This window comes from Macaca mulatta, chromosome 8 (assembly GCF_049350105.2).
Source record: "Macaca mulatta isolate MMU2019108-1 chromosome 8, T2T-MMU8v2.0, whole genome shotgun sequence".
Lineage (NCBI taxonomy): Eukaryota > Metazoa > Chordata > Mammalia > Primates > Cercopithecidae > Macaca > Macaca mulatta.
Window position 1 is genome coordinate 24,261,581 of NC_133413.1, and position 24,914 is coordinate 24,286,494.

At 53.8% G+C, this 24,914-nt stretch overlaps 2 protein-coding genes across 9 annotated transcripts; both read left to right on the forward strand.

Moving 5' to 3' along the window:
• Positions 1-3,840: 3,840 nt before the first annotated feature.
• C8H8orf58 (chromosome 8 C8orf58 homolog) lies at positions 3,841-8,674 on the forward strand. The gene is given in 8 exon segments (XM_001104468.5): positions 3,841-4,397; positions 5,520-5,998; positions 6,347-6,487; positions 6,629-6,737; positions 6,857-6,969; positions 7,193-7,299; positions 8,300-8,388; positions 8,391-8,674. Coding segments are annotated over 8 exon segments (1,206 nt in total). The 5' UTR covers positions 3,841-4,357; the 3' UTR covers positions 8,519-8,674.
• A 1,145-nt stretch (positions 8,675-9,819) lies between these two features.
• Positions 9,820-24,726, forward strand: CCAR2 (cell cycle and apoptosis regulator 2). 8 transcript variants are annotated; one of them, XM_077942714.1, is made up of 21 exons: positions 9,820-10,509; positions 10,828-10,923; positions 11,179-11,270; positions 11,694-11,785; positions 11,997-12,111; positions 12,283-12,412; positions 12,909-13,005; positions 17,351-17,470; positions 18,411-18,633; positions 18,710-18,823; positions 19,159-19,322; positions 19,737-19,899; positions 19,994-20,224; positions 20,323-20,559; positions 21,685-21,829; positions 21,961-22,043; positions 22,603-22,749; positions 22,881-22,992; positions 23,089-23,277; positions 23,414-23,619; positions 23,898-24,726. In XM_077942714.1, exons 2-21 carry the CDS (start codon positions 10,866-10,868, stop codon positions 23,940-23,942), a joined length of 2,763 nt encoding a protein of 920 aa, XP_077798840.1. In that variant the 5' UTR covers positions 9,820-10,509; positions 10,828-10,865; the 3' UTR covers positions 23,943-24,726.
• The last annotated feature ends 188 nt before the right edge of the window (positions 24,727-24,914 follow it).

The following is a 24,914-nucleotide window of genomic DNA, read 5'->3' on the forward strand; positions in this document are numbered from 1 at the left end:
GAGCTGGCGTGAATTAATAAGGGGACGTGGTAGTGAGCGCTAAGGGCTACCTTGGAACGCACGGAGGAGCGTCCAGTGAGTTCAAAGCAGTGGCCATGATGCAAAAGGAGGGCTGGGTCTTGGAGAGGTGGAGAAGAGGAATGCTGAGTGATGGGGTGGCTGCTGGAGGGATGCTTAGCTCAGAGCAGTGGCCAATGGGAACACTGAGATAAGATCGGAGGGGAGCTGACAATGCCAGAAGTGGTTTGAACTTCCCCTTGAGGCTCTAGGGACACTTTGTTTTGAGACAGGGTCTTGCTTTATTGCCTAGGTTGGAATGCAGTGGTGCAATCTTAGCTCACTGCAGCCTCCACCTCCCAGGCTCAAGAGATCCTCCTACAGCCTCCCAAGTAGCTGGGACTACAGGAAGGCACCACTACACCCAGCTAATTTTTAAGGTGTTTTTTTTTTTTTTTTTTTTTTTTTTTAAGAGATGGGGTCTTGCTATATTGCCCAGGCTCGTCTCGAACTTCTGGCCTCAAGCCATCCTCCCACCTTGGCCTTCCAAAGTGTTGGGATTACAGGCGTGAGCTAACCTCGCCCAGCTCTGGGAACACTTGGAAGGTTGTAAGCAGAGAAGTGACAGGTTGGAAAAGATGGTTTGGATTACTGCTATGGATAGATTCCCAACTGTATGTAGCATGCCATACTGGGCCAGCAGTGTCATGGGAGTGGAGGGGGAGAAGTGGGGAGTGGGGACATGTGAAATGATGGGTATTCTGTGAGGTGTCGAATGCCTTCTAAAGGCTTTGTAGTTTCCAGCTCACATCCCCCTCTGGCCCTTGTTCTTTGGTGTGGCAGCCGGCTCTCCTTCCAGGTGTCCTGAGTATTTCAGCACCAGGTTTCTCTGCAGCCACACAATCAGCCTGCGCTCGGGAGCAAACTCCTCTGGAAGAACGGAGTTAACAGTTGGTCAGCAGAGGAGGCTGGGGACAGGCAGTCTTTGGTCTTTTACCTCTGACCTTGTCCCCACCCTACCTCTGGAAGAACGGAGTTAAGAGTTGGTCAGCAGAGGAGGCTGGGGACAGGCAGTCTTTGGTCTTTTACCTCTGACCTTGTCCCCACCCTAAGCCAGCTAGCTGCGTGCTCCCACTTCCTCTGCCACACACTGCCTGTGTTCCCCGGACTTTGTCCAGTGCGGTGCCTTCTTCCCTTCCTGCATTGTGGAGATCAACTGAAGTGACAGGTTAGAGTTAGAAGTGGCCCAAAGGAGCATCTGATACAACCCCCTTTGGTTAGAGAAGGGAAAGTGGCTTTTCCAAAGCTGCACAGCTAGACAGTCATAATGGCTAAGTTCTGGGAGTGCTTTTGATGTACTAGGGATATTTTCAATGCTTAACCCTCACAACCTGAGATAGGTACTGTTATCATCCTCTCTGCAGATAAGGAAACCGAGGACCAGGAGGTTCAGTAAATGGTCCAAGTACTCTTAGCTAGTAAGGAATGGATCTACAGCCTGCTTCCCGGATTTCTGGCTTGTCGGGGGCAGAGTTTGTCCCTTTGTCATCAGAGGCAGCCTTTCGGGCACAGCTCTGGCCACCTCTGGTCACAACTGGAGGTCACCACAGCCCTTCCCAGCCCTCTCTAGGCTCTCAGCTTTGTGCTTCCTCCTACAGGGACTAGCTCCAGCTGAGTTTGCAGGAAACCCACTTCCTGAAGCCAGGACTTCCCCATGGGAAGTGCAGGGGCCGCTGGGCACCAGTGGCCTCTGCCTGAGGGCTGACTCTGCTCTGGACACTGTGTCTCAGGAACTCATGGCAGTGGCTTACCTTGTCAGGAACGTGCGGAGGGGCTGCCCCTCCTGTTCCTTCAAGCATCACTCAGTCCTGGCCTGGTTCTAGGCTTGGGGCTGTGGCTGCCACAGGAAGGGGGATACCCCCATACTTTGGGTGTTGGGTCAGATCCTGCCCCCGCGCCCCACAGGGCTCAGGTTCCTGTGAGCTGATCCTGGGCTAGGTCGTATCTGTGTGGGGAGGGGAGAGGGGTGCACCATGGCCTGGAGGGGAGTGTGTGTTGGGGTGTGTGTGTGTGGAGGTTCTTTTGAGTCACACACAAAGCATTGTGCTGAGACACTGCATTCCTGCTGGCTGGGCTTCCTGTTTCCAAATGCATTCCTGCCCCAGAGTCACCACAGAGACTGTTTGGAATCCTGCCCCACATTCTCCAAATTCAGGGCGTGATCTGGCAAAGGCTCCCTCCCCCACCCTCTTACTTTGGAGGGAGTCTGGGCTCCCTCCTAACCAGGGAGGGCTGGCAGGGCTCTGGCACGGCAGTGAGTGTGATGCCACACATCTTCTTGGGCTTGTATAAGGCAGTTCCTGGAGGCCCACCACTCTGGTTCTCTCTGCCTGTGGGAAGCAGAATGGGTACTATCTAGGAGGACTGGGCTGGGAGGGGGCAACCCAGAGGACCCATGGCTAGCAGGGAAGGGCCTGGGCTTGAACATGACTCTGTTGAGACATGGCCAGCAATTCCGGCACTTGGCTGTCATTCAGCCGGCCTGCACAGGGCTTGGCCGTGGGCCTCAGTTTCCCCATTTTATAAAGTTTTAAAATCTGATAGTTTGTGGCTGTCTGATAAAGGGGTGTTTGGGGACTGGTTCCAGAAAGGAGCAAAGGGAAGGGGATGCACAGACGGTCTTACACCTCCCAGTTAATAGCCACTTCCTTCCAGTGGCTCTGGCTCCAGCCTCCCCCCTCCCCTAGAGGTCCAGGTGCAAGTCTGCACGTCCGCCAGCTCCCTTATCTGCCTCCGGGGGATTTGGGTCCTGCTGGGATTTTTCCAGTCCTGTCCCCTCCCTCTGGAGGAGGCGCCTTCCTTAGAGGCCACCAGCCCCAGTCTGGTCACCAAGCTCTCTCTCATCTTCAGTAGCTGCTTGGGTTCCTTTTAGGATGGGGAGTGAGAGGTGGAATCCCACGGGCCAAAGGCGGGGTGAGGTGGGAACAGGGGGACATTTACACTTTGGCCCAGTCTCCAGGCGGCTCCCCGCTGGCTCGCGTCTTTCCAGACCTTGAGACCTAACTAGTCCCCAGCTTTAGAAAGCCAGGGATGAGAAAGAGGCACGGGACCGAGAGGGGGTTCAGATCTAGCTGAGGACACACGCACGTTCTGCAGTTGTAAAGGATTTCCCGGTGGGCAGGAATCGTTTCCCCTCCTATCGCCCAGCTTTCCGTGCGGCCAAGGGACTGGCCCCAAGCCACACGGCTGGGGAGCACCAGGTGCCCGCGTCCTGGTCAGGGCTCTTCCCACCGCCGGCACGTGGGGCTCCCATTTCCTTCCGGGCTCTTGTCTGGCCCTCCAGCCAGCCTCGGCTGTAAGTCTGGGGCAGGAAAACAGACCCTGCTTGTGAACCTGGGGGGCCGGGTGGCCCGGCGCCCCGAGCCAGACGGCGTCCCCAGGCCGGGGCCGGGTCCTCGCAGAACAGCGGATCCGGACCCTTATTTTGGCTCCAGCCACAGTTGGGGGCGCCACCCAGTCCGGGCCTTCGAGGTGCTGGCCGAGTATGCCCATTCTTGGCGACCCCGCCACCTGCAACCCCCACCTGGTGCCCTTCCCATCCATCGCCTCGCCCCTCCTCTCTCTCTCCCCGCCCCTCCTCTCCCTCGTCTCACCCCTTCCTTCCCTCGCCTCGCCCCCTCCCTCGCCTCGACCCCCCCCCTCGCCTCGCCCCTCCCCTCCCTCGCCTCGCCCCTCCCCTCCCTCGCCTCACCCCACCCCTTCCTTCTCTCGCCCCTTCCCTCGCCCGTCCCCTCTCCCCTCCCCTCCCCTCCCTGTCCTAGCCCCTCCTCTCCCTTGCCTCGAGTCTCTCCTCTGCTTCACTTCTCCCCTCCCTCTCCTTGCCCCTCTCCTCCTTTTCCTCTCCCACCTCCCCTCCCTCCTCTCCCCTCCCCTCCCTCCTCTCCCCTCCCCTCCCTCTCCTCGTCCCTCCCATCCTTTATCTTGCCCCGCCCCCTCTCCTCGCCCCTCCCCTCCCTCGTCTCGCCCCTCCCCTCCCGCGTCTCGCCCCTCCCCTCCCGCGTCTCGCCCCTCCCCTCCCTCCTCTCGCCCCTCCCCTCCCTCCTCTCGCCCCTCCCCTCCCTCCTCTCGCCCCTCCCCTCTCCTCGCCCCTCCCTTCCTCGTCTCGCTCTCCCTCTTCTTCCTCTCCCCTCCCCCTAGGCCACGCCCCCCGCCGCCCCGCCCTCCGCCCCCCAGCCCCGCTGGGAGTGTCCGGGGGCCGCGCCCAGCTGGGTCGGGACGCGCGCCCTGAGCTGCCCGCGCTCCGCAGGGACTCGGGCCGGGATCCTCGGGAGGCTGCAGCGGCCGGGGCCGGGAGCGGGTCATGATGGGCCGGCGGCGCGCCTTCGCCGTGGACGGCCGGGGTGAGTCGTCCACCCCCAGGCTGACCGGGCCCCCCCGCCCCGGAGCCGCCTCCCGCCCCCAAGCCGGGCAGCCTCTCTCAGCTCCTTGCCCAGCCCCGCGCACCCGGCGGGCGGCGCCCGCCCCGCTGCGCCTCCCTCACCGCCTCCCTCTGGAGAGGCGGTCATCAGGGGACGCCGTGCAGGCTGGAGCCCCTCTGGACTCAGGCGTTAAACCAGCCACCGCCTCCGCCCCACTTCCTCCGGCTCCGCTTCCTTCACCTTCCCGCTCCGTCTGAGGATGTGGGAATCCGCCCGCGCCCCAGCCCCCTCCGTGGCTGCGGACCCCTCTCCCACCCAGTGACCTCCTGGCCCACTTCCTTGCCCAGAGGGGCCTGGGTTGGCATCCGGCTCCCGCGTGCCCCGCAGGTCGTCCCCGCTCCCCCCGGCCTGTTTCCTGTACCGTTCACTCCGCCAGGACGCCTCGTCGCGAGAGGGCCTGGCGGAGGTGACAGTGAGGGGGTGCTAATGCTGTCCCTTCGTCCCTTTCTTTCACTTTAGTTCTTTAATTTTAAACTTCTCATAAAATCTTCACTATTCCTCACTTAAAACAGAAACCCAAATCGGTTAGAGCGGTGATTTTTATCACTCTCCCCGTGAGCTGCAGGACAGACTTCACCTGGCATCCTGATGCCGCAGGGGCCCCCAGAGAGCAGACTGGATCCCAGGCTTTCCTCTCTGTACCCTCTCCCCTCTCCCTGAAGCTGGACACAGTCCTACTCCCGCTTGGGGAGCAGCGGAAGAGCCTGTGGCTCCCCACTTCTGACTTGGGAGATGGTGGGCTGATCCTAGGTGGGAAGCGCAGGCGCAGGCCATCTAAGGGATGGATGGATGTGGCCTACCAGGGCTTTGCCTACCACAGAGCTCAGAGCACGGGTTCCCTGTCGCTAACGACTGTTGTGAAGGGAATCCCATCCACACATCTCCCAAATAGCTGGGGCCATATCCGGGCAGCCCGTGGCTGTCCAGTGACCACCCTTCCTCACTGGTTCAGGACACTCCTCCCTGGGGCAGTGCTGCCAGCCATCAGGAATGCTGAGGGTGTTGGGGGTGGCCTGCCCAGCCTGACACTGACTCTCCATGCAGATGGGACTGGCGAGGGCCTGGCACGGGGCTGCATAGTGCCTGGAGTCACCAGCACCTACAGACGGATCCCGGACGCTGCCCACGGGTGCTCATCCTGGGAGAGAGGTGACAAGCTCACAGGTGTCAACAGGGAAGCGCTGTTTCTCAAACTGGCTTCCCGGGACTCAGGAGTGGAGATGGCAGTTGGGGACAGCCCCCTGGCTGCCTTACCAGGCCTTTCTCAGGACTCCCTGGACTTTGAATCCTCAGGGAGTCCCGAGCCCCCAGCCCATGTAGACCAGCCCCTGGCCAGCCAGAAGCTGGGGCAAGTGCTGGAGCGTTCCCACCCGCTCCCAACAGCTCCCGCTAGCTTGTCAGGACAACACCGCTGCCTGCGGCCGCCCAGCAAGTGCGAGCGTGAAGTGCCCCTTTTTGGAGCAGGGGAACCGGAGTCCATGGAGGCAGACACAGACCTAGAGGCAGGCCTGGAGGAAGAGGCGGTGAGTGCCCACTCTCAGGCTGGGTTTAAGAGCGGGACGGACAGCCTAGCTCCTCTGGTTCTCCCTGGAGCTCTCTCGGGGTGCGGCACTCCCTGCCCCTAATTGCTGGGTTGTGTCCTAGATTCTTGCTGCACCCCACTTCCATTTGTGCATGGCCACCTCCACAGAGGAGCTGGGCAGCTACGGGCCCTGCCTGGCACCATGCCCCGCTGGGCAGTGGGGAAGCTGGCTGCGTGAGTTCCTCCTCGGGGCCCACTCCGCTCCTATCTGCTGGCTGAGCCCAGCCTGGCTGCTTGGGGTAGGGAAGGAGCCTGATTGAAATCTCCCCTATCTCACAATGTCCCGCAGGTGGGGGGCCTGGGGCCTGGAGCCTGGGCCTGCCTCCCTGGGCAGGGTCTTCGCTATCTGGAACACCTGTGCCTAGTGCTGGAGCAGATGGCAAGGCTCCAGCAGCTCTACCTGCAGCTGCGGATCCAGAGGCCCCCAGGGGTGAGTGAGATTCGAGTGGGGGTAGTCGGGCCAGCGAGTGGGGGAGGGAGAGGACAGATGGGACCCCGGGAACTGTGGCTGCCCTCAGAACAGCCTCACCCCTCTAACCAGGCCCTGATCACCTGTCTTTCCTGTGCACAGGATCCCGGTGAGGAGGAGTCAGCCCGAACCCCTTTACCGTCCCCCTTACACACCCCAGGTAATGGGGGGCAGCGGCCATGGGAGCTGCTAAGCCAGACAGAGCAGACAGGTGAGGGGCCATCGTGTCACCCTTTGTCCTGCATGCCTGGGGTCCCACCAGCAGGTCCTCTGAGCCGAAGCTTGATGGGGTGTCTTCTGGCCCTGGCCAACCTGATTCTTTTTCTGAAGGGGCAAAGGCTGCTTCACCCCCAAAGGTGGAGGTGCCCAGCGCCAACCCTCCCAGGCTGCCAGAAACCCCAGGGGAGCCAGCGTACCACTTGCCATCCTCCCAGGGACACAAGGTAGGGGACGGGTGTATGTGGGGCAGGTGGTGGGCTGGAGTGGGGGGAGGGGAGGTGGGGATGCATGGGCATTCTGGGGGCCAGCAACTCTGGGAAAATGACAGGATTGATTCCTGTTTGGAGCAGGCGACTCATCCTGGCTGTGGTGACAGCTGTCTCTGGGAGCTTGGTTGGGGGTCTGAGTGTGGGGAGGGCTCTTGGTGACCCCTCCTCCTCTGCTCAGCGGGATTTCTCCCACTGGGACAAGGTCAAGGTCCTGCTCAACCGGATCTGCCGGAGAAGCCACCACCACCCTGAGCCCCCTGCCCCTCCTGATGGCTCTGACCCCAGGTGAGCCCCGTGCCCAGCCCAGGTTAGGGCACGGAGAGGAGACTGATGAGCCAGGATGCAGAGATTGTCATGCCAGTTGTCAGTATTGTCCCCGCGAAACTTGAGAGGCAGTCTGGGAGGGGCTGCTAGAAGAAACAGTAGTTAAAACACCCTATTTGCAGATAAGGAGGCTGGGTTCTGGGTGCGGTTGGGGGTAGTTGCTTTTCCAAAGCCACACGTCAGCGACAGCCAGGACCAGAATGTGGGAAATCTGCCTACCCCAGCTCAGCAACCCCTCACCCTCAATGCTGACATTTAGGCCACCTCCCAGGTTTGTGGGGAGAGCGAGGTGGAGCACAAAGGATTTCACAGTGGGTGAAGGCCATCATGCCTCGGGGCTTGTACCGAATAGTTCTCCAGGGGTAAGAAGTACCAAGTCATTTTTTTTTTTTTTTTTTTTTTTTTGAGACGGAGTCTAGCTCTGTCACCCAGGCTGGAGTGCAGTGGCCGGATCTCAGCTCACTGCAAGCTCCGCCTCCCGGGTTCACGCCATTCTCCTGCCTCAGCCTCCCGAGTAGCTGGGACTACAGGCGCCCGCCACCTCGCCCGGCTAAGTTTTTGTATTTTTAGTAGAGACGGGGTTTCACTGTGTTAGCCAGGATGGTCTCGATCTCCTGACCTCGTGATCCGCCCGTCTCGGCCTCCCAAAGTGCTGGGATTACAGGCCTGAGCCACCGCGCCCGGCTAAGTTTTTGTATTTTTAGTAGAGACGGGGTTTCACTGTGTTAGCCAGGATGGTCTCGATCTCCTGACCTCGTGATCCGCCCGTCTCGGCCTCCCAAAGTGCTGGGATTACAGGCCTGAGCCACCGCGCCCGGCCGAAGTACCAAGTCATTTAACAGCCCCAGGTCACACCCCCACCCTGCTACCTGCCAGTAGATGAATCATGTTCTCTCAACTCTAGGAGCATTGTTAGTTTTATTTTCTCTTCCTAGCCTAATGTCTTCTTTTTATTCCACAGGATCGAGTCCACGGACCTCCCTGAAAGGCCTCAGTGCCGCCCCCACCGGAAAACCTTTATGCCGTCATTAGTGGTTAAGAAACAACGAGCACAAAACCTTTCTGTAGGCTGAGACCTCTCGGTGCACCTGGTGACCCTGGGTGGAGGGGACTTGCTGTGAAGTCTTCCTCGCCCTTTGGCCTGTTGCTGCTTCTCCACATTGCCAGGAAAAGCTGCTGATGCCTGCCCTCCTCTCTTGAGTGGAGGGTGAATCTTTCTCCTCTAAGCAGTCTGGTCAGGAGCCCTGGTTTCTTGAGAGGCCCCCAAGATGCGGCAGCTCCAGGGCTGTTCCTCCTCACCAGAAATCCCTGGGCTTCCACAATGTGAACTCACTCATTATCAGGTGTCCATGGAGTGTTTTTGACACGGTGACCTGTCTGGGCCCAGCATGTTGCAGATGTGTATTTATGCACAATGGTATGCATACCTCTGTGTGACTGTCAGTGTTGCAAGCTGGCTGGATCCAACCATCTCTTCTGAAATAATGCATCCAAAGGGTTGATATTCTGGGGGAGGTCACTGCAGAAGGATGGAACTGACCTTTATTCCCCAGTGGGCAGTTACTGAGCTTTCTGCCTCAGAGCCGTGCTGGCAGCCCTGGGACAGAGAACGGTGTGGCTTTGACTGCCTCTGCATGGAGTCTTGCCCCAGACTCCTGAAGACTGCACCAGAAATGAGGAAGATCAGGGATAACCTGGGAACAGAAGAATAACTTTCAAAGCCAGTGCTCAGCTTCTCTCCCCCGTGCTAGCGTTTACAGGCCCTAACTCAAACCAGATGCCTGTACTAGTTTTTAGACCCTAAATCAACCTTTCTGAGCCACAGTTTCCAGCTGGGAATAATGATGCCTGCCCTACCTACCTCACAGACTTGTTATGAGGATAAAGTGAGATTAAACTGCCTCAAAGTGCTTTGTAAACGTTAAGTGAATAGGAACGGGGAAAGTAAGGCTGGAGGGATAAGGGGGGCATGGGATTGCTAATGGGGACTAAAATGGCCGATCTCTGGCAAGATTTTGAGCAGGCCACTTCATTGAGGCCTCTTAGATTTCATATTTGAGAATTAGGGCACTGATTCCTCACTGGCTATAGGCATGGGGGTCACTGGCTTGAGTCAGACACAGGAATGTCTCTTAGAAATGGCCACTGATAGGCATCCTCCTCCTCCAGTCAGGAGGGGCTGGTTTCCTCATCTGTTGCAGTCTCGACTGCCAGAGGGAGGCGGGCGTGGTAAGCAGTCGGGGGTTCCTTGTGTTTGGGGTAGTCCGGCTCCCGCTGCCTTTGATTCCGGAACCAATGAGCCGAAGCCTTCTTTTCTGATGGGATTCTTTAGCGAGGACACTATCGAGGCGCGACTTCCTGACGCGCATTCGATCCGGGAAGGCGCACTTCCGCTCCCCAGTTGCCGCGGGATGGCAGGCCGGCGTGGGGGAAGGGAGAGGTCGGCGGAGACGAGGGAGGGACCATATCCGGGAGAGTGGCAGCTTCCGACCAGTGGTCGCGCTTCCGGAGAGGCGCTTCCGGTGGCGGCGGCAGCAGCGGCTGTGGTGGTTCCGGGTGTCTTTGTCCCCCCGGTGTCGCTGCCCTGGCCCGCAGGTGGGTTAGGGGGCCCCTCGCCGCCCCTCTGCCCCTTCGCCCCTCCGTCCCTCCGCTGACCGAGGGACTGCGAGGGCCGGGCGGCGAAGATGCGTGGGGCGCGGAAGGGGCCGAGCCCCTCTTTGGACTGCAAGTCCCGTCTCCCTGGCAACGGCCTCGGCCTTGGGGGCGGGCGGGAGGAGGAGAAACCGCGCGCCTGAGTCCTCCCTCGGTGGCCCCGCCGCGGCCCTGCCGGGAGACCTGGCGCTGGCGGCTGCTGAGGCCGGAGCGGAGGGCCCGGGAGCGTGGGAGCAGGAGGGTGGCGCGCAGCCGGTTTCGCGTTCGGTCGGCCAGGGAGCTGCCTTCCCACCAGCCGGTCGAGGAAACAACGGGTCGGGCTTCCGGGGAGAGGGCTCACACCATCTCCTCGCCGGCACCGGTCTCCTCCATTTTTCCGGGCCCTGCGTGGAGGGTTTTGGCGGATGTTTTTGAATGAAGGAATGTCATCGGGGCTCTCTCCAGCCCCTCACCCCGCCAACTACTCTGGGGGTGGCGTGGCATAGTGAGAGGAGCGCTAAGTTGTTGGGTGGCCTGGGTGTGAGTACCAGTTTTGTCACTACCTGATTATGTGGCCCCGGGCAAGTCTCTTGATTCTCTCTGAGCACCAGTTTCCTTGTCTGTAAAACAGCATGACAATATGACCCACCACTAGGTTATTGTGAGGGCAAACTGAAACAATGTAATTTATTGTTCCATTTCTTACTTCTCTATATTCTCTCCATCCGTTGCCTTCATTCATTCTCATTACCCACCTCCCTGTTTTCATTAATATCCTTACTTAAGATTCTCCACTTTTCCGGGTATAGATGGAAATTTCCCGTGTGAGCTGTTAACTTCTTTCTTTTTGGATTGAAGGCTTTTCCCCACGACTCTGAAAGAGGACAGCGTTCCCAATGTCCCAGTTTAAGCGCCAGCGGATCAACCCACTTCCAGGGGGACGCAACTTCTCAGGTGATCACTTTTTTCCCTACCTGGCCTCATCCTGGGAAGTATGTGCTGTGGAGTTAGTTTGGGGTTTCCCTGGTGGAGAGCAATTTGCTGCTGATGTTCCTCTGGAAAACAGGAGATTCCCACCGTGGTTGCCAGTGAAGCCCTGTGGAGGAGCTGGCTGGAGCTGTAGCCTTCGGATTTACCACATCCTTTGGTTGACTCTAGTGCTTAAGGTGGTAGGGGTGGTTCCTGTAGATTGCTTCTCTTTCCCCATAGGCACAGCTTCAACATCTCTTCTGGGCCCTCCTCCTGGTTTGCTCACTCCTCCTGTGGCCACAGAACTGTCCCAGAATGCCAGGCACCTTCAGGTAGGTTGGGCATCCCTTGTAGTTTCTGCCCTTGGGACTGGATGCATGGAGGCCTGGTGCTCTTCCTGTCTTACATAATAGTGTTTATCATTTCTGACCCCTCTCCTGGTAGTAGGCTAATACGGAGTTTCCCAGATAGCCTTCAGACTGGGGCATCTTCATTTCTCGCTCCAGGGAAATCTTTAGCATACGTCTTGGAATTAATGAACTGGAAGTCCTAGAAGAAGGTTGTGGGTCAAGAACCAGCTCAAACATGCCCCGACCCTTAATGATGGAGTATGCCCACCACACACTTGTACTTCACTCTGTGTGAACTCTTGATGCAGTACGCTGAGCAGGCGTGTGGGTTGAGATGAGACTTTCATGGCAGAGTGTGATTTTGTCCAGCTTCCTCTATTTTTCAGCTGCTCCCTTTTCTTACAGGGTGGGGAGAAACAGCGGGTCTTCACTGGTATTGTTACCAGCTTGCATGACTACTTTGGGGTTGTGGATGAAGAGGTCTTTTTTCAGCTAAGGTAGGCTTGAGGTTGGTCCCCTACTGTAAATGCTTATTGGATTCAGTTCTGTCACCGTGCTGGTATTGCCCACCCCCCTCCCCAAAGCCATTGCTTTGCTGTTTTTGTGCAAGGTGTGGGAAATCTTGATGGGAAAGGCCTCATGGGGCAGTCAGGGTGGCTTGGCCAGGGTCCCTCTCCTAACGGGGCCTCCTGGCTTGTGTGCTGGCAGTGTGGTGAAGGGCCGGCTGCCCCAGCTGGGTGAGAAGGTGCTGGTGAAGGCTGCATACAACCCAGGCCAGGCAGTGCCCTGGAATGCTGTCAAGGTGCAAACGCTCTCCAACCAGGTATTCATTTCTCTTTAGCATGTGCATTGGAAAGGGGAGGGATGGAAGCCCCTGTGCCCTGATAGCTGGGCAAAACCCTGACTTTTCTTAAGGGGGTGGGACTGTATCTTTCCAAGGTAGTGAGTGCCTCAACCATGGGGTCCCCTGAATTTCCTGGCTCTTGTTCTGCAGCCCCTACTGAAGTCCCCAGCACCTCCCCTTCTGCATGTAGCAGCCCTGGGCCAGAAGCAAGGGATCCTGGGAGCTCAGCCTCAGTTGATCTTCCAGCCTCACCGGATTCCCCCACTCTTTCCTCAGAAGCGTGAGTACGAGTGGCACTATTGTTGAGTGTGGCTTTATGGGGTAGTCTGGATCAATGGACTTTCAGGTTGTTGCTGAAAGTCCATTAGCGTAGAGGTGGGTATTTCTGTGTACTGGAAGAAAGGTGGGTGATTTGGATAGGTGTTTAGGAATTTTTTTTTTTTTTTTTTTTTGATGGAGTCTCGCTCTGTTGCCCAGGCTGGAGTGCAATGACCCGATCTTGGCTCGTTGCAACCTCCACCTCCTGGGTTCAAGCCATTCTCCTGCCTCAGCCTCCTGAGTAGCTGGGACCACAGACATTCACCACCTCGCCTGGCTAATTTTTTGTATTTCTAGTAGAGACGGGGTTTCACCGTGTTTGCCAGGCTAGTCTTGAACTCCTGACTTCAAGTGATCCATCCGCATTATCCCCCCAAAGTGCTGGGATTATAGACGTGAGCTACTGCGCCCAGCTGGTTTTTAGGGTTTTTGAGTCACCAGTCATTTCCTTTCTGCAGCTCTGAGTCTCTTCCAGACATCCCACACACTTCACCTGAGCCACCTGAACAGATTTCCTGCCCGGGGCCCTCATGGACGGTTGGATCAGGGCCGAAGGTAAGAGGATGATGTTCCTTTTTTGGCCACTTGTTGACACTAACATTCTCTTTATTTTATTATTAATATTTTTTTGTGTTGGCCAGGAAGTGAAGCCAGGTCTACTGCTTGGAAGGTGGCTATGCTTACCACTGACATTCTCTGCCTGCAGCTAGATCCTAGTCCCTTTTCTCTGAAGTATGTGGACACACTGAAATGTATATAAAAATATTGGAATTTTATACAGTGGTTTAGCAAGTAGGGAGTTGATACAGTTCATCTTTGAAAATGTCATGTTGAGATATTTCTTAAATACTCTTTTAAAATTTCTAGTCCCTAAGTTGAGATGACAGGAATGGAAACTCAATAGTAACATGTCAAAAGTAACACTGCAGTATCTCTTTTAGTTGTTTAAAACGTTCCTTTATAGACACTATTCTCATAAGTATGCTGTTAGAAGGTGTATATTGCACTCTGCCTTGGACATGCAGGTAGCTTTCTCAGTCATGTGTGGAGCAAGCATGGCTGATTTGGGCCTTTAGGGTATCCTGGTGATCCTGTCTCATCTGTAGCGTTGGGGACCACCAGGAGCATGCTGTCCTGTCCTCTCTCCAGTTCACGTGTTCCTTCCTCAGTCTCACTCTCCCTGAGTGTTTTGCTTGTACCTTTAAAAGTTAAGCTCTAGCCTGATTTAAGACTTGTTGTAGTTCTGTTTTCATTTTAAATTTGTCATAGTGGAGAATTTTAGTATATGCAAGGTAAACAGAAAGGTATGAGGAACCTTATACCCATTACCTAGCTGCTTCAAGTATCAGCTACCATTCTTTTTCATCTCTACCTCCATCTACTCACTGCTCCTACTTGATTTTGTTAAGGTAAAAAAATTTAAGGTGGAACTTACGTAGATTGAAATGCACAAATCTTGACAATTTTGACAAATGGGAAATCTCATGTAACCCTTAACCCTTTTTTTTTTTTTTTTTTTGAGACAAGGTCTTGCTCTGTCACGCAGAGTGGAGTGTGGTGGCGTGATCATGGCTCATTGCAGCCTTGATCTCTCTGGCACAAGCCATCTTCCTGCCTCGGCCTCTGGAGTAGCTGGGACTGCAGGTGTGCACCACCATGCTTGACTAATTTTTTAAAACGTTTTTTGTAAGGCTGGGTGCAGTGGCTCATGCCTATAAATCCCAGTGCTTTGGGAACCTATCTCTACAAAAAATAAGTAAATATTTATTTATTTTTGTGGGGGGCAGAGAAAGGGTTTTGCCATGTTGCCCAGGCTGGTTTTGAACTCCTGGGCTCAAGTGATCCTCCCACCTCAGCCTCCCAAAGCGCTGGGATTACAGGTGTGGGAATTCACCATTGTGAATTCTAACTAGGGGGAAGCTTTGGGATTGTTTGCCATGGGGTTTCCACTACTTGAAACCCTGTGTCCCATTCTCCATTGTAGACACCATATTCATAAGTATATAAGTATATCCAGTGGCTGGTATATGTTTTGCATTTACCCACTTCTCTTGTCCTGTGCATCTTCCTGGTCCTCAGTTTCCAAGGACCTTCTACCTCTCACATTGTGTGAGTTTATTAAAGGCTTCATTACAAAATCACAGCAGGTGCCTTCTGAGACAGCGTAGCCTGGGTGAAGCTCTGTGACTGCTGTGGACTTTCTGCTTTAGGGTTAATTTCAGGCTTTCTCTAGTCAGTTGCATTTGATTGTCCTGGATGTGCTGAGACCCATGCAAGGTCTGTTGTATTACTTTGGCCATTAGCTTCAGTGTCACAGCTTCTACAGAAAGGATGTACAGGTTGAGCATCCTAAATCCTAAAACCCAAAATACTCTCAAATCCAGAACTTTTGAGTGCTGACATGGCGCTCAAAGGAAATGTTTATTGAGCATTTCAGATTTGGAGTTTTGGATTTGGGATGCTCAGCCAGTAGGTATAATGCAAATATTGCAAAATCTGAAAAACATTCCAAACCCAGGACGCTTCTGGTCCTAAGCATTTCAGGTAAGGGATACTCAACCTATACCACCATTGGGAAGGAAATATGATATTAACATCGGTCAGTAGAGAGAATGTGCAGAGTGGGGCCAAGGGTGGTACAAAGTAGGTCATTCTGGGGCAGTAACTTTTATTTATTTAGTTTTGCAACTTTTATGAAGGACTCAACCACATTAATGTTTTGCATGGAAGCCAAGCTTTATTTTGAATTCCTGGCTTTGGGATGCAGAGAACAATGTCTTTATTGAGCAGCTACTACTGAGCTGCGGTTTTTAGACAGGTGTACCCAGGTGGGCTCTGCTGCTGTGGTTCCTGAGAGCTCAGCCCCTGGTGCTGCCTTATGACCTCCTGACAGTGTACAGGAAGGGGAGGAAAGTGGCCACACAGTGTACACCATTGAGTGGATCATAACAGTTTAGCTAGAGGCCAATGGCATTACTGTGAGCTGGAAGGTTGTCACAGCGGCTTTGGCATGGGTCTTCTATTAGACACACGGGCTACTGACATCCCATCGGGGCTTGAGAATAAGGCCACTTTAGGATGCAGATGCTCACGCACATGGAAGTGACCCAGGCCAACAGAAAAGAACAGGCCTCATGATAAATCTGTTCAGCTTAGTCACTGGGGTGTGATGAATAGGGAAATGACCCAGGCAGGTCTAAAAGGCAGAACAGAAACCTTCCGGTAAATACAATCAACTCCGTTACCGAGGCACAGATAAATGACAGTTGATTTTATTTCTCTCATGTGACATGGGGGCTTTTCCCCTTATCAGTCTGGTACTTTATAATGAATGGTCTAAAGGTTTTTTCTTTTCAATTATTTTTATTTATTGTACCCATATCTATTGTACTTACAATGTAGTTACAGTGTAATACTGTAGTGACTTATAAAAATGTGTAAAGCAGTACATGCTATTATATAAAATTAAAATAATAGAAATATGTAGGCCAGGTGCGGTGGCTCACAGCTGTAATCCTAGCACTTTGGGAGGCTGAGGCAGGCAGATCACTTGAGGTCAGGAGTTCAAAACCAGCCTGGCCAAGATAGTGAAACCCCATTTCTACTAAAAAAAAATTAGCCGGGCATGGTGGTGGGTACCTGTATTCCCAGCTACTCGGGAGGCTGAGGCAGGAGAATTGCTTGAACCCGGGAGGCGGAAGTTGTAGTGAGCTGACATCACGCCACTGCACTCCTGCCTGGGCAACGGAGCGAGACTGTCTCAAAAAAAAAAAAAGGAAAATCTCTTGCCACTCTTTTCTCCTGTGTTCTAGTTTAAATCTATACATGTGCATGCTTTTTGCAATTTTAATCTTAGAGTTCAAATTATTTTTGTGTATTTATAAACAGTTTTCCATATTGCAGCATAATCCTGAGTGTTTTAATGGCTGCGTGATTGTTTTTATTTACTATAAAAATCTGGGTATTTGGCTTTTTATTCTGTTTATGCTGCTTCCTATTTTTTCACTATGTGTAGCCTTTCTTCTTCTTTTGAATTAACTTTCTTGGGACAAATTTTCAAGAGTGGAACTATTGGAGCAAATGGTTTGTTTTTATGACTTTAATGTGTATTATTAAGGATTTGTAGCTGTCACTTTTTTTTTTTTTTTTTTTTTTTGAGACAGAGTCTCGCTCTGTCGCCCAGGCTGGAGTGCAATGGCATGATCTCGGCTCACTGCCACCTCCACCTCCCGGGTTCAAGTGATTCTCCTCTCTCAGCCTTCTGAGTAGCTAGGATTACAGACATGTGCAACCACACTTGGCTACTTTTTTGTATTTTTAGTAGAGACAGGGTTTCACCATGTTGGTCAGGCTGGTCTCGAACTCCTGACCTCAAGTGATCCGCCCACCTCGGCCTCCCTAAGTGCTGGGATTACAGGCACCTTGTAACTGTCTCTTCTAATAAACTTTATAGAACGCATAGCATGGATTCATATATGCGTCCCTTGTTTTTAAAAGAGAAATGAGTTTTTTTCTCATTTCAAAAAAACATGTTAACTATAATTTATGAAGTGCAGAAAAATGGAAAATTATTTGTAAGCTTACTGGAGGCTTCCAACATTAATATTTTATTTCCTTTCAGTCTTCTAAAGTTGTTTTTGTAGTAGCTCAGGCCTACTGTGTATACAGTGTTGCAGAGTGTGCTTTTTGCTTAACAGGAATGTTTTTCTATGTTGTTAAAAGAGTGTAAATATCCATTTTAATATCTTTGTAACATTCTGTCGTATGGCTGTTAGCATGGCTTATTTTTCCATGTATTGAATGTAAGGGATTGCGCTTGTTTCCAATTCTTTTGGTTCAGTGTGTATTGAATACATATAACAATGTGATTTCTTACTGTTGGTGATGGGTCAACCTCTAGCGATGACTATGACTCCAAGAAACGCAAACAGCGGGCTGCTGGAGAGCCCTGGGGTGCTAAGAAGCCAAGGCATGACCTGCCTCCTTACCGGGTCCACCTCACTCCCTACACTGTGGACAGGTGAGCGGCGAGGCTGAGGTGGGCTGAGACTTGCTGCTGGTAATAGTTTCTCATGTAAATGAGATGGGGTCTATGCAAGTGCACATGTGTGTTCTCACAGCCTTTTCTTACAAAACAAAAAGCACATGGAAACCTGTTGTACATACTGTTTGGTGGTTTGCCTTTTCACTGAATGTACTTTAGATTTTATTTCATATGAACATTTATTAGATCCAGTTTTTTTTTTTGGCAACTACACAGTATTCATTGAATGGATGAACATGATTTATTTAACCAGTTCTCCATTAGCACTCTATCCTAAATTTTCTTGGAATGAACATCCTTCTACCTACACCTGTGTATTTGTTGAGATCAATTCCTAGAAATGGAGCAGCCGGCTCAAAGGCTTTGCTTTAAGCTTCCATAACTATTGCTAGTTCTCCCGAAGAGGCTGTGCCCATTCTGCTGCCACCAGTGGGGTATGGAATCCTTATTTCCCCATGCCTTTCCCAACACTGTTAGCTGACTTTTTCATCTTTGTCTAGTTGGTGACACATGATAATGTGATTTGCATTTCTTTAATTATAAGTGAGATTGAGCATATTTTCATGGGCTTTTAATTCTTATGTATTTCTCTTAAGAACCTATTGATGTCAATTTTCTGTTTTAGGCTTTTGAACTTTTTGTTACTGATTTGTAAGTTCTTTTATATTAAGGCAATGATCCATTTCTTTGTCCTGTATTATAAGTGTTTTCTTTTTTCCCTTTCCTAGTTTGACTTTTGCCATCTAGAGGTTGTAAGTTAAGTGGTCAGATCTGATCTAGCTTCCTTGAGAGGTGCCTTACTTCAAAGTTCTTTCTCAGACTAAAAAAAGTTTGCCCATTTTTTAAACTCTTTGATGGTTTCATTTGTAATTTTTAGTGTTTGCTCAGTCTGGATTCCCTTGTTGTCTTCCTATAGCCCCGTCTGTGACTTCCTAGAACTCCAGCGTCGTTACCGCAGCCTCCTGGTCCCCTCAGATTTTCTGTCCGTGCATCTGAGTTGGCTGTCAGCCTTCCCTCTGAGCCAACCCTTTTCCCTCCATCACCCGAGCCGGATCCAGGTCTCTTCTGAAAAGGAGGCAGCTCCAGATGCTGGTGCTGAGCCCATCCCTGCAGACAGTGACCCCGCTTATAGTTCCAAGGTAGGCTGACAGGTGTCTGTCACTTAACCTGATCTCTGGAGGCTGAAGGCAGCTCTGAGTGTCTCCTCCTGCACAGGTACTACTGCTCTCTTCCCCGGGGTTGGAGGAATTGTATCGTTGTTGCATGCTCTTTGTGGATGACATGGCTGAGCCAAGGGAGACGCCAGAGCATCCTCTGAAGCAGATTAAGGTAAGAGCTGGAGGGCAGGAGGAGATGCATTCACTGGTAATGTCCAGAACCTGTCATGTTTCGAGTGCTTGGCTCCTGTTCCTGAATGCACAGAAACGAAGCATCTCGGAGCTGAATGCCCCTCATTTTACCCAGGAGGAAGGTACAGCTCAGAGCTGTTCTGACTAGTCAGAGAGAGCTAGGTGGCTGGCTCATGTTAGCAGATAGAGACCTCACTGTGTGATGGACTTCCCCACTTCCTGCTCCCTTCATCCTGATGTGCGGCAGCCTTGCCCTGCAGTGGGAGACCCAGGTAACGGAGTTTTTTGTTTCATATCCCTGATGTCTTTTTGCAGTTTTTGCTGGGCAGAAAAGAAGAAGAGGCAGTGCTGGTTGGGGGTGAATGGTCTCCTTCCCTGGATGGCCTCGACCCCCAGGCTGACCCACAGGTGCTGGTGCGCACCGCCATCCGCTGTGCGCAGGCCCAGACCGGCATTGACTTGAGTGGCTGCACCAAGTGGTGAGTGGGGAGCCTCGGCTGTACCAACCCAGCAGGTTGGTGAGGTTTTGTTGGGGAGGCCCAGTCCCTGCCCCTTTCTGCTGGTTAGCTCTCTTCTGCCCCCTAGTCCCGCTCCTGCCCCCTCTACTGCCTCAGGCTAGGGTGGGGTATATGCCAAAAGCCGGCTGAGCCCCAGGCTGCACTTGAGACTCCCTCGAGTTGTCCTCACACCTTGTAGGGTGCTTGTATGGTTGCGGCCTCCCCATGACCATTTCTTGAGGACTTGGTCTGTAGCTTTGCTGTTGTGTTTTCAAAGCTTGGCTTGCAGTATGTGCTTATTGAGTGCTGACTGGAAACTGAAGCCCTTGCCTGTGAATGTGGTGTCTGCGTGGAGTTGTCAGTAACGAAGTTAGTACTTCCTTTTGCTATGTGTAGGTGGCGCTTTGCCGAGTTTCAGTACCTGCAGCCGGGACCCCCCCGGCGGCTCCAGACAGTGGTGGTATACCTGCCGGACGTCTGGACCATCATGCCTACTTTGGAGGAGTGGGAGGCCCTGTGCCAGCAGAAAGCTGCAGAGGCAGCTCCTTCGACCCAGGAGGTACCAGGGGTAAGGCTGTGCCTTAGCCAGCAGCGGGAGATATAGGTGGCCTGATCCTGGGACCCAGAGGGTCTCATCTTGGCTATTGTCACAGGAAATGGAGCCTACTGAACAGGCACCGGACGCCTTGGAGCAAGCAGCAGACACTTCTAGACGGAACGCAGAACCTTCAGAGGCCAGCACACAGCAGGAAACGGACACTGATCTCCCAGAGGCCCCTCCACCCCCACTAGAACCTGCTGTCATCGCACGCCCTGGCTGTGTGAACCTGTCCCTCCATGGGATTGTGGAGGATCGGAGGCCAAAAGAAAGGATCTCTTTTGAGGCAGGTGTCAGAGTCTTGGGGAGGCTATGGGCTGGGATCTGTGGGCCTTGAGCAGTCTTTTTTCCTGATGCTCATGGACCCTGCCACATCCCCGTCAGGTGATGGTGCTGGCTGAGCTGTTTCTGGAGATGCTCCAGAGGGATTTTGGCTATAGGGTTTATAAGATGCTGCTGAGCCTTCCTGAAAAGGTCGTGTCCCCACCTGAACCTGAGAAGGAGGAGGCGGCCAAGGAGGAAGCCACCAAGGAGGAAGAAGCCATCAAAGAGGAGGTGGTCAAGGAGCCCAAGGATGAGGCACAGAATGAGGGCCCGGCTGCCGAGTCAGAGCCCCCACTGGTGAGTACCCTGCCACCTCAGGCTGTCGTAGTGCTTACGGTGACCACGCATCTTCACCCTGGGCTCTGAGTGCTTCCTGCGCCCTAGCTCATTCCCCACTCCCTTGCTCAGCACGCACTGAGGCCACACAGCTAGTAAGTGGCACACCTAGTGGAAGGGAAGGTGGCGCAGAGGAGTGCAGGGAGCATGGCTGAGGAGCCTGACAGCATAGAAACCCCAGTCACTGAAAATGCTTAGCAGAGTGGGGTGCTTTGATTGTCTGATGGTTAACTAGAAAATATTGTAGGTGGGGTGTAATCCCAGCACTTTGGGAGGCCAAGGCGGGCAGATCACAAGGTCAGGAGTTTGAGACCAGCCTGGCCAATATGGTAAAACCCTGTCTCTACTAAAAATACAGAAATTAGCTGGGCGTGGTGGTGCATATCTGTATTCTTAGCTACTCAGGAGGCTGAGGCAGGAGAATCCTTGAACCAAGGGAGGTGGAGGTTGCAGTGAGCCGAGGTCGTGCCACTGCACTCCGCCCTGGGTGAGAGAGCAAGACTCTCTTGAAAAAAAGTAAACAATAAAATTTGTAAACCTTTTCTAAAATACTAGTCTTTTTTTTGTTTGAGATGGAGTCTTGCTCTGTCGCCCAGGCTGGAGTGCAGTGGCACAACCTCGGCTCACTGCAACCTCTGCCTCCCAGGTTCAAGCGGTTCTCCTGCCTCAGCCTCTCGAGTAGCTGAGATCATAGGCACCCACCACCATGCCTGGCTAAGTTTTGTACTTTTGTAGAGATGGGGTTTCACCATGTTGGCCTGGCTGGTCTTGAACTCCTGACCTCAGGAGTGCTGGGATTACAGGCGTGAGCCACCGTGCCCAGCTGTTTTTTGTTTAAATACTATCAAATAAATGTAATTTCTTCTGGGACTAAGATCAACTCCTGAGGAAAAAAGCCCAGGTGTCTGGTGATGCCCTGGCATGCTCTGAGTTCCACTTAATGAAATTAAATACATGAAATGAGATGGTGTCTAGAGCCCTCCATACAGTGCCCGGGGCATACTTATTACTCAGGTGTCAGCCATGATTACTATTGGTAATTACGGTAACTGCCTTCCTTCTAATCACCTTCGTCTGCCTCCCTAGAAGGAGGATGGGCTTTTGCCCAAACCACCCTCTTCTGGGGGAGAGGAAGAAGAAAAACCCCGGGGCGAGGCTTCCGAGGACCTGTGTGAGATGGCCCTGGACCCAGAACTGTTGCTTTTGAGGGATGATGGAGAGGAGGAGTTTGGTATGTTGAGTGGTGAGAGGGGAGCTCGCAGGCTCGGGATGTGGCTTTCCACCTGTGGCCAAGCTGGTTTTAATTTTTGGACTGTGGAGCTGGGTGGGCCCTGCTCTCCATTTATCTTGGGCTTTCTGTAGCAGGAGCAAAGCTGGAGGATTCGGAGGTCCGGTCCGTTGCCTCAAACCAGTCAGAGATGGAGTTCTCTTCACTTCAGGACATGGTGAGGCCTCTTCTCCACCTCTCTGGGCCTTAGTGGTGGTGAGGCTTGGCAAGGCCTTCGGCACACTCCTGGGAGAAGGATGCTTACCAGTGATTTCCTTTCTTGATGGACCCAACACACAGTGTGGTCCTTGGCTCATGGAAGGGCACGTTCATAGGCTCCAGGAGAACATTTCAGTGTCTGTCGGGGTGAATGGGAGAGAGGAGCACAGGAGCTTTTGTGAAAGTGCCCCAGAGAGGAAGGCTGGCTTGGGTGTGATGAACATCAGCCAGGCTGCTTGATGTTTTGTGTTTTAGAGACGGGGTCTCGCTATGTTGCCCAGGCTGGAGCACAGTGGTTGACAGGCATGAGCATAGTGCACTGCAGCTTCGAACTCCTGGGTTCAAGTGATGCTCCTGCCTTAGCCTCCCCAGTAGCAGAGACTTTAGGCATGCATTACTGCATGTGGCCTGAGCTGCATGTGGCCCGAGCCACTGGATTCTGAACAGGCTGAATCCTGGGCGATAGAGCCACTGAGGGAACTATTTGAAAATCCTGCTCATCTTTGTTTTCTTTGCAGCCCAAGGAGCTGGATCCCTCTGCTGTGCTCCCCTTGGACTGTCTGCTTGCTTTTGTGTTCTTTGATGCCAACTGGTGTGGCTACTTGCACCGGCGAGACTTGGAGAGGATCCTCCTTACCCTTGGGATCCGGCTCAGTGCAGAGCAGGTACCTTCTTTCTTCTGCCTCAGCACATGGGCACAGGCCTGCACTTGCTCCTGCTCCAGGTTCCTGCCCACGGCCAGGGTCGGGGACTGGGCCTTCTGGTCAGCAGGTGTCTGGGGGTGTGTTTTCTGCAGGCCAAGCAGCTGGTCAGCAGGGTGGTGACCCAGAACATCTGTCAGTACCGGAGCCTTCAGTACAGCCGCCAGGAGGGCCTGGACGGTGGCCTTCCCGAGGAGGTGCTCTTTGGTATGTCCTGAGCCCTGCAGCCTTCCTGGGCACGGGTAGGGCAGGCTGCCCTCTCCGGAGACCCCATCCTGCAATCTTTTTCATGGTTCCCTCTAGGAAACCTGGACCTGCTGCCCCCTTCTGGGAAGAGCACGAAGCCAGGTGCCGCCCCTACGGAACACAAAGCCTTGGTGTCCCACAATGGCAGCCTGATCAACGTGGGGAGCCTGCTGCAGCGCGCGGAGCAGCAGGACAGCGGCCGGCTCTACCTAGAGAATAAGATCCACACACTGGAGCTGAAGCTGGGTGAGGGCCTAGGGCTGCATCCACCACGGGGGCACGTGCAGACCAGTAGGGAACCCGTTGCTTAGGCTCAGGCCCTGCCCTGTGCTCTGGGCCTTGATGGAGCAGCCGTCCCTCTGTTTCCTCCTCCACCTTGCAGAGGAGAGCCATAACCGTTTCTCAGCCACTGAAGTAACGAATAAGACGCTGGCGGCAGAGATGCAGGAGCTGCGAGCCCGGCTGGCGGAGGCTGAGGAGACCGCTCGGATGGCGGAGCGACAGAAGAGCCAGCTCCAGCGGCTGCTGCAGGAGCTCCGCAGGCGCCTGACCCCCCTGCAGCTGGAGATCCAGCGGGTGGTGGAAAAGGTAAGGTGGGGGTGGACCAGGAGGCAGCACAGCTCCTTTCCCTGAGCTCCAGAAACCCCTGGAAGGGTGCTTGCCCCTATGTCCGGAGTGACCAGAGGGCCAGCAGGCACCAGCTTCTTCCTTCCGTCGCTTGCCAGGCTGTGTGCCCCTGGTTGCAGGTTCTCTGGGAATTGAGCAGTCAGCAGCGTGCAGCGAGCGGGAGCTTCCCAGCAGGAGACAGTCCGCAGTCCTCAGATCGCCTTGCCAGGCCTGATTCTGGGTACATCTGTTTCAAACAGGCTGACAGCTGGGTGGAGAAAGAGGAGCCGGCACCTAGCAACTGACGGCCTCACACGGAACTGCCATCCTGTGAGGGCAGCGGTGGCGCTCGGCAAAGTTGGAGCCCTTGCGGTACCAGAAAGCAGCGGGAGCGAGACCTGGGAGCCAGGGCAGGGGTGGCTGACCCCATGCTCAGCCTCTAGGGGACGGCAGGCCATCAGGCTGGGGGCTGTGCTATGTGGGATGGATGTGTGAGGAACCCCGGTTCCAGTTAACAACTAAATACAACATCTTTTGCACCCCTAGAATGTCATATTGCCCTCAACCTTGGTATTTCTCCTGGGGCCCTTTTAGTCTTGTGCTGACTTTCTCCTGTCCTTTTCCAGTTTAGAATAAGACAGGGGAGAAAAAGGCTTTTCAAGTGTGTGACAAGGTCTGATGTCAGTGAACTGAACTGAAGAGACAGACGTGGAGCCTGGCTGGGGCTAAGCAACCCCTCCTCCGGATGGCACAGGCTCTGCTAGGTTCCAGATGCAGGCTCCTGGGGGAAGGGTCTCCCTTGGCCATCACGGGAATGGAGTCCATGCTAGAAAGTGCTCAGTGTTGGGCTGGGTTTGCCAGTAGAACACTGTGTTCAGTCACCCCAGATTTGCCAGAAGAAACCAGCACCTCTTTCCCGTGGCTCCTGTGTTCAGAATGTGGTATTGGCTCTGGCCCAGCCTTCTCCCCTGTTACCCATAATTCTTGCCTCTTTCCATAATCCGTGGTTTCAGTTTGACTTTGTATATAAAGTTGGGTTTTTTTTTTTTTTTTGGCTTGTTTTTTAAATAAACCAAAGTCAAAAACAAACCGAGCGTGTCCTCCACAGCTCTTCCTACTCCTCTCCTAGGCTTGCCTGCGTGCCCTTCCGCCCAGCATCTCTGCTGGACCACGGTGCAGTTCACTCCAAAAGGTGGGGCAGGGCCGGGGAGGCGCACACAGACCCCTGTGTGCTGGGCTGCCTGCTGGAGGGTGCTGCTGCTCAGCGGAGGGCAGCA

What these genes read in the sequence shown, in the direction of transcription:
- CCAR2 (XM_001106923.5), top strand. Translation starts at nt 10,866, where the DNA reads ATGTCCCAGTTTAAGCGCCAGCGGATCAACCCACTTCCAGGGGGACGC. An exon ending in AGAATGCCAGGCACCTTCAG is followed by an intron (nt 11,271 to 11,693) that starts GTAGGTTGGGCA and finishes CTTTTCTTACAG; the next exon opens with GGTGGGGAGAAACAGCGGGT. An exon ending in TGATGGAGAGGAGGAGTTTG is followed by an intron (nt 21,830 to 21,960) that starts GTATGTTGAGTG and finishes GGCTTTCTGTAG; the next exon opens with CAGGAGCAAAGCTGGAGGAT.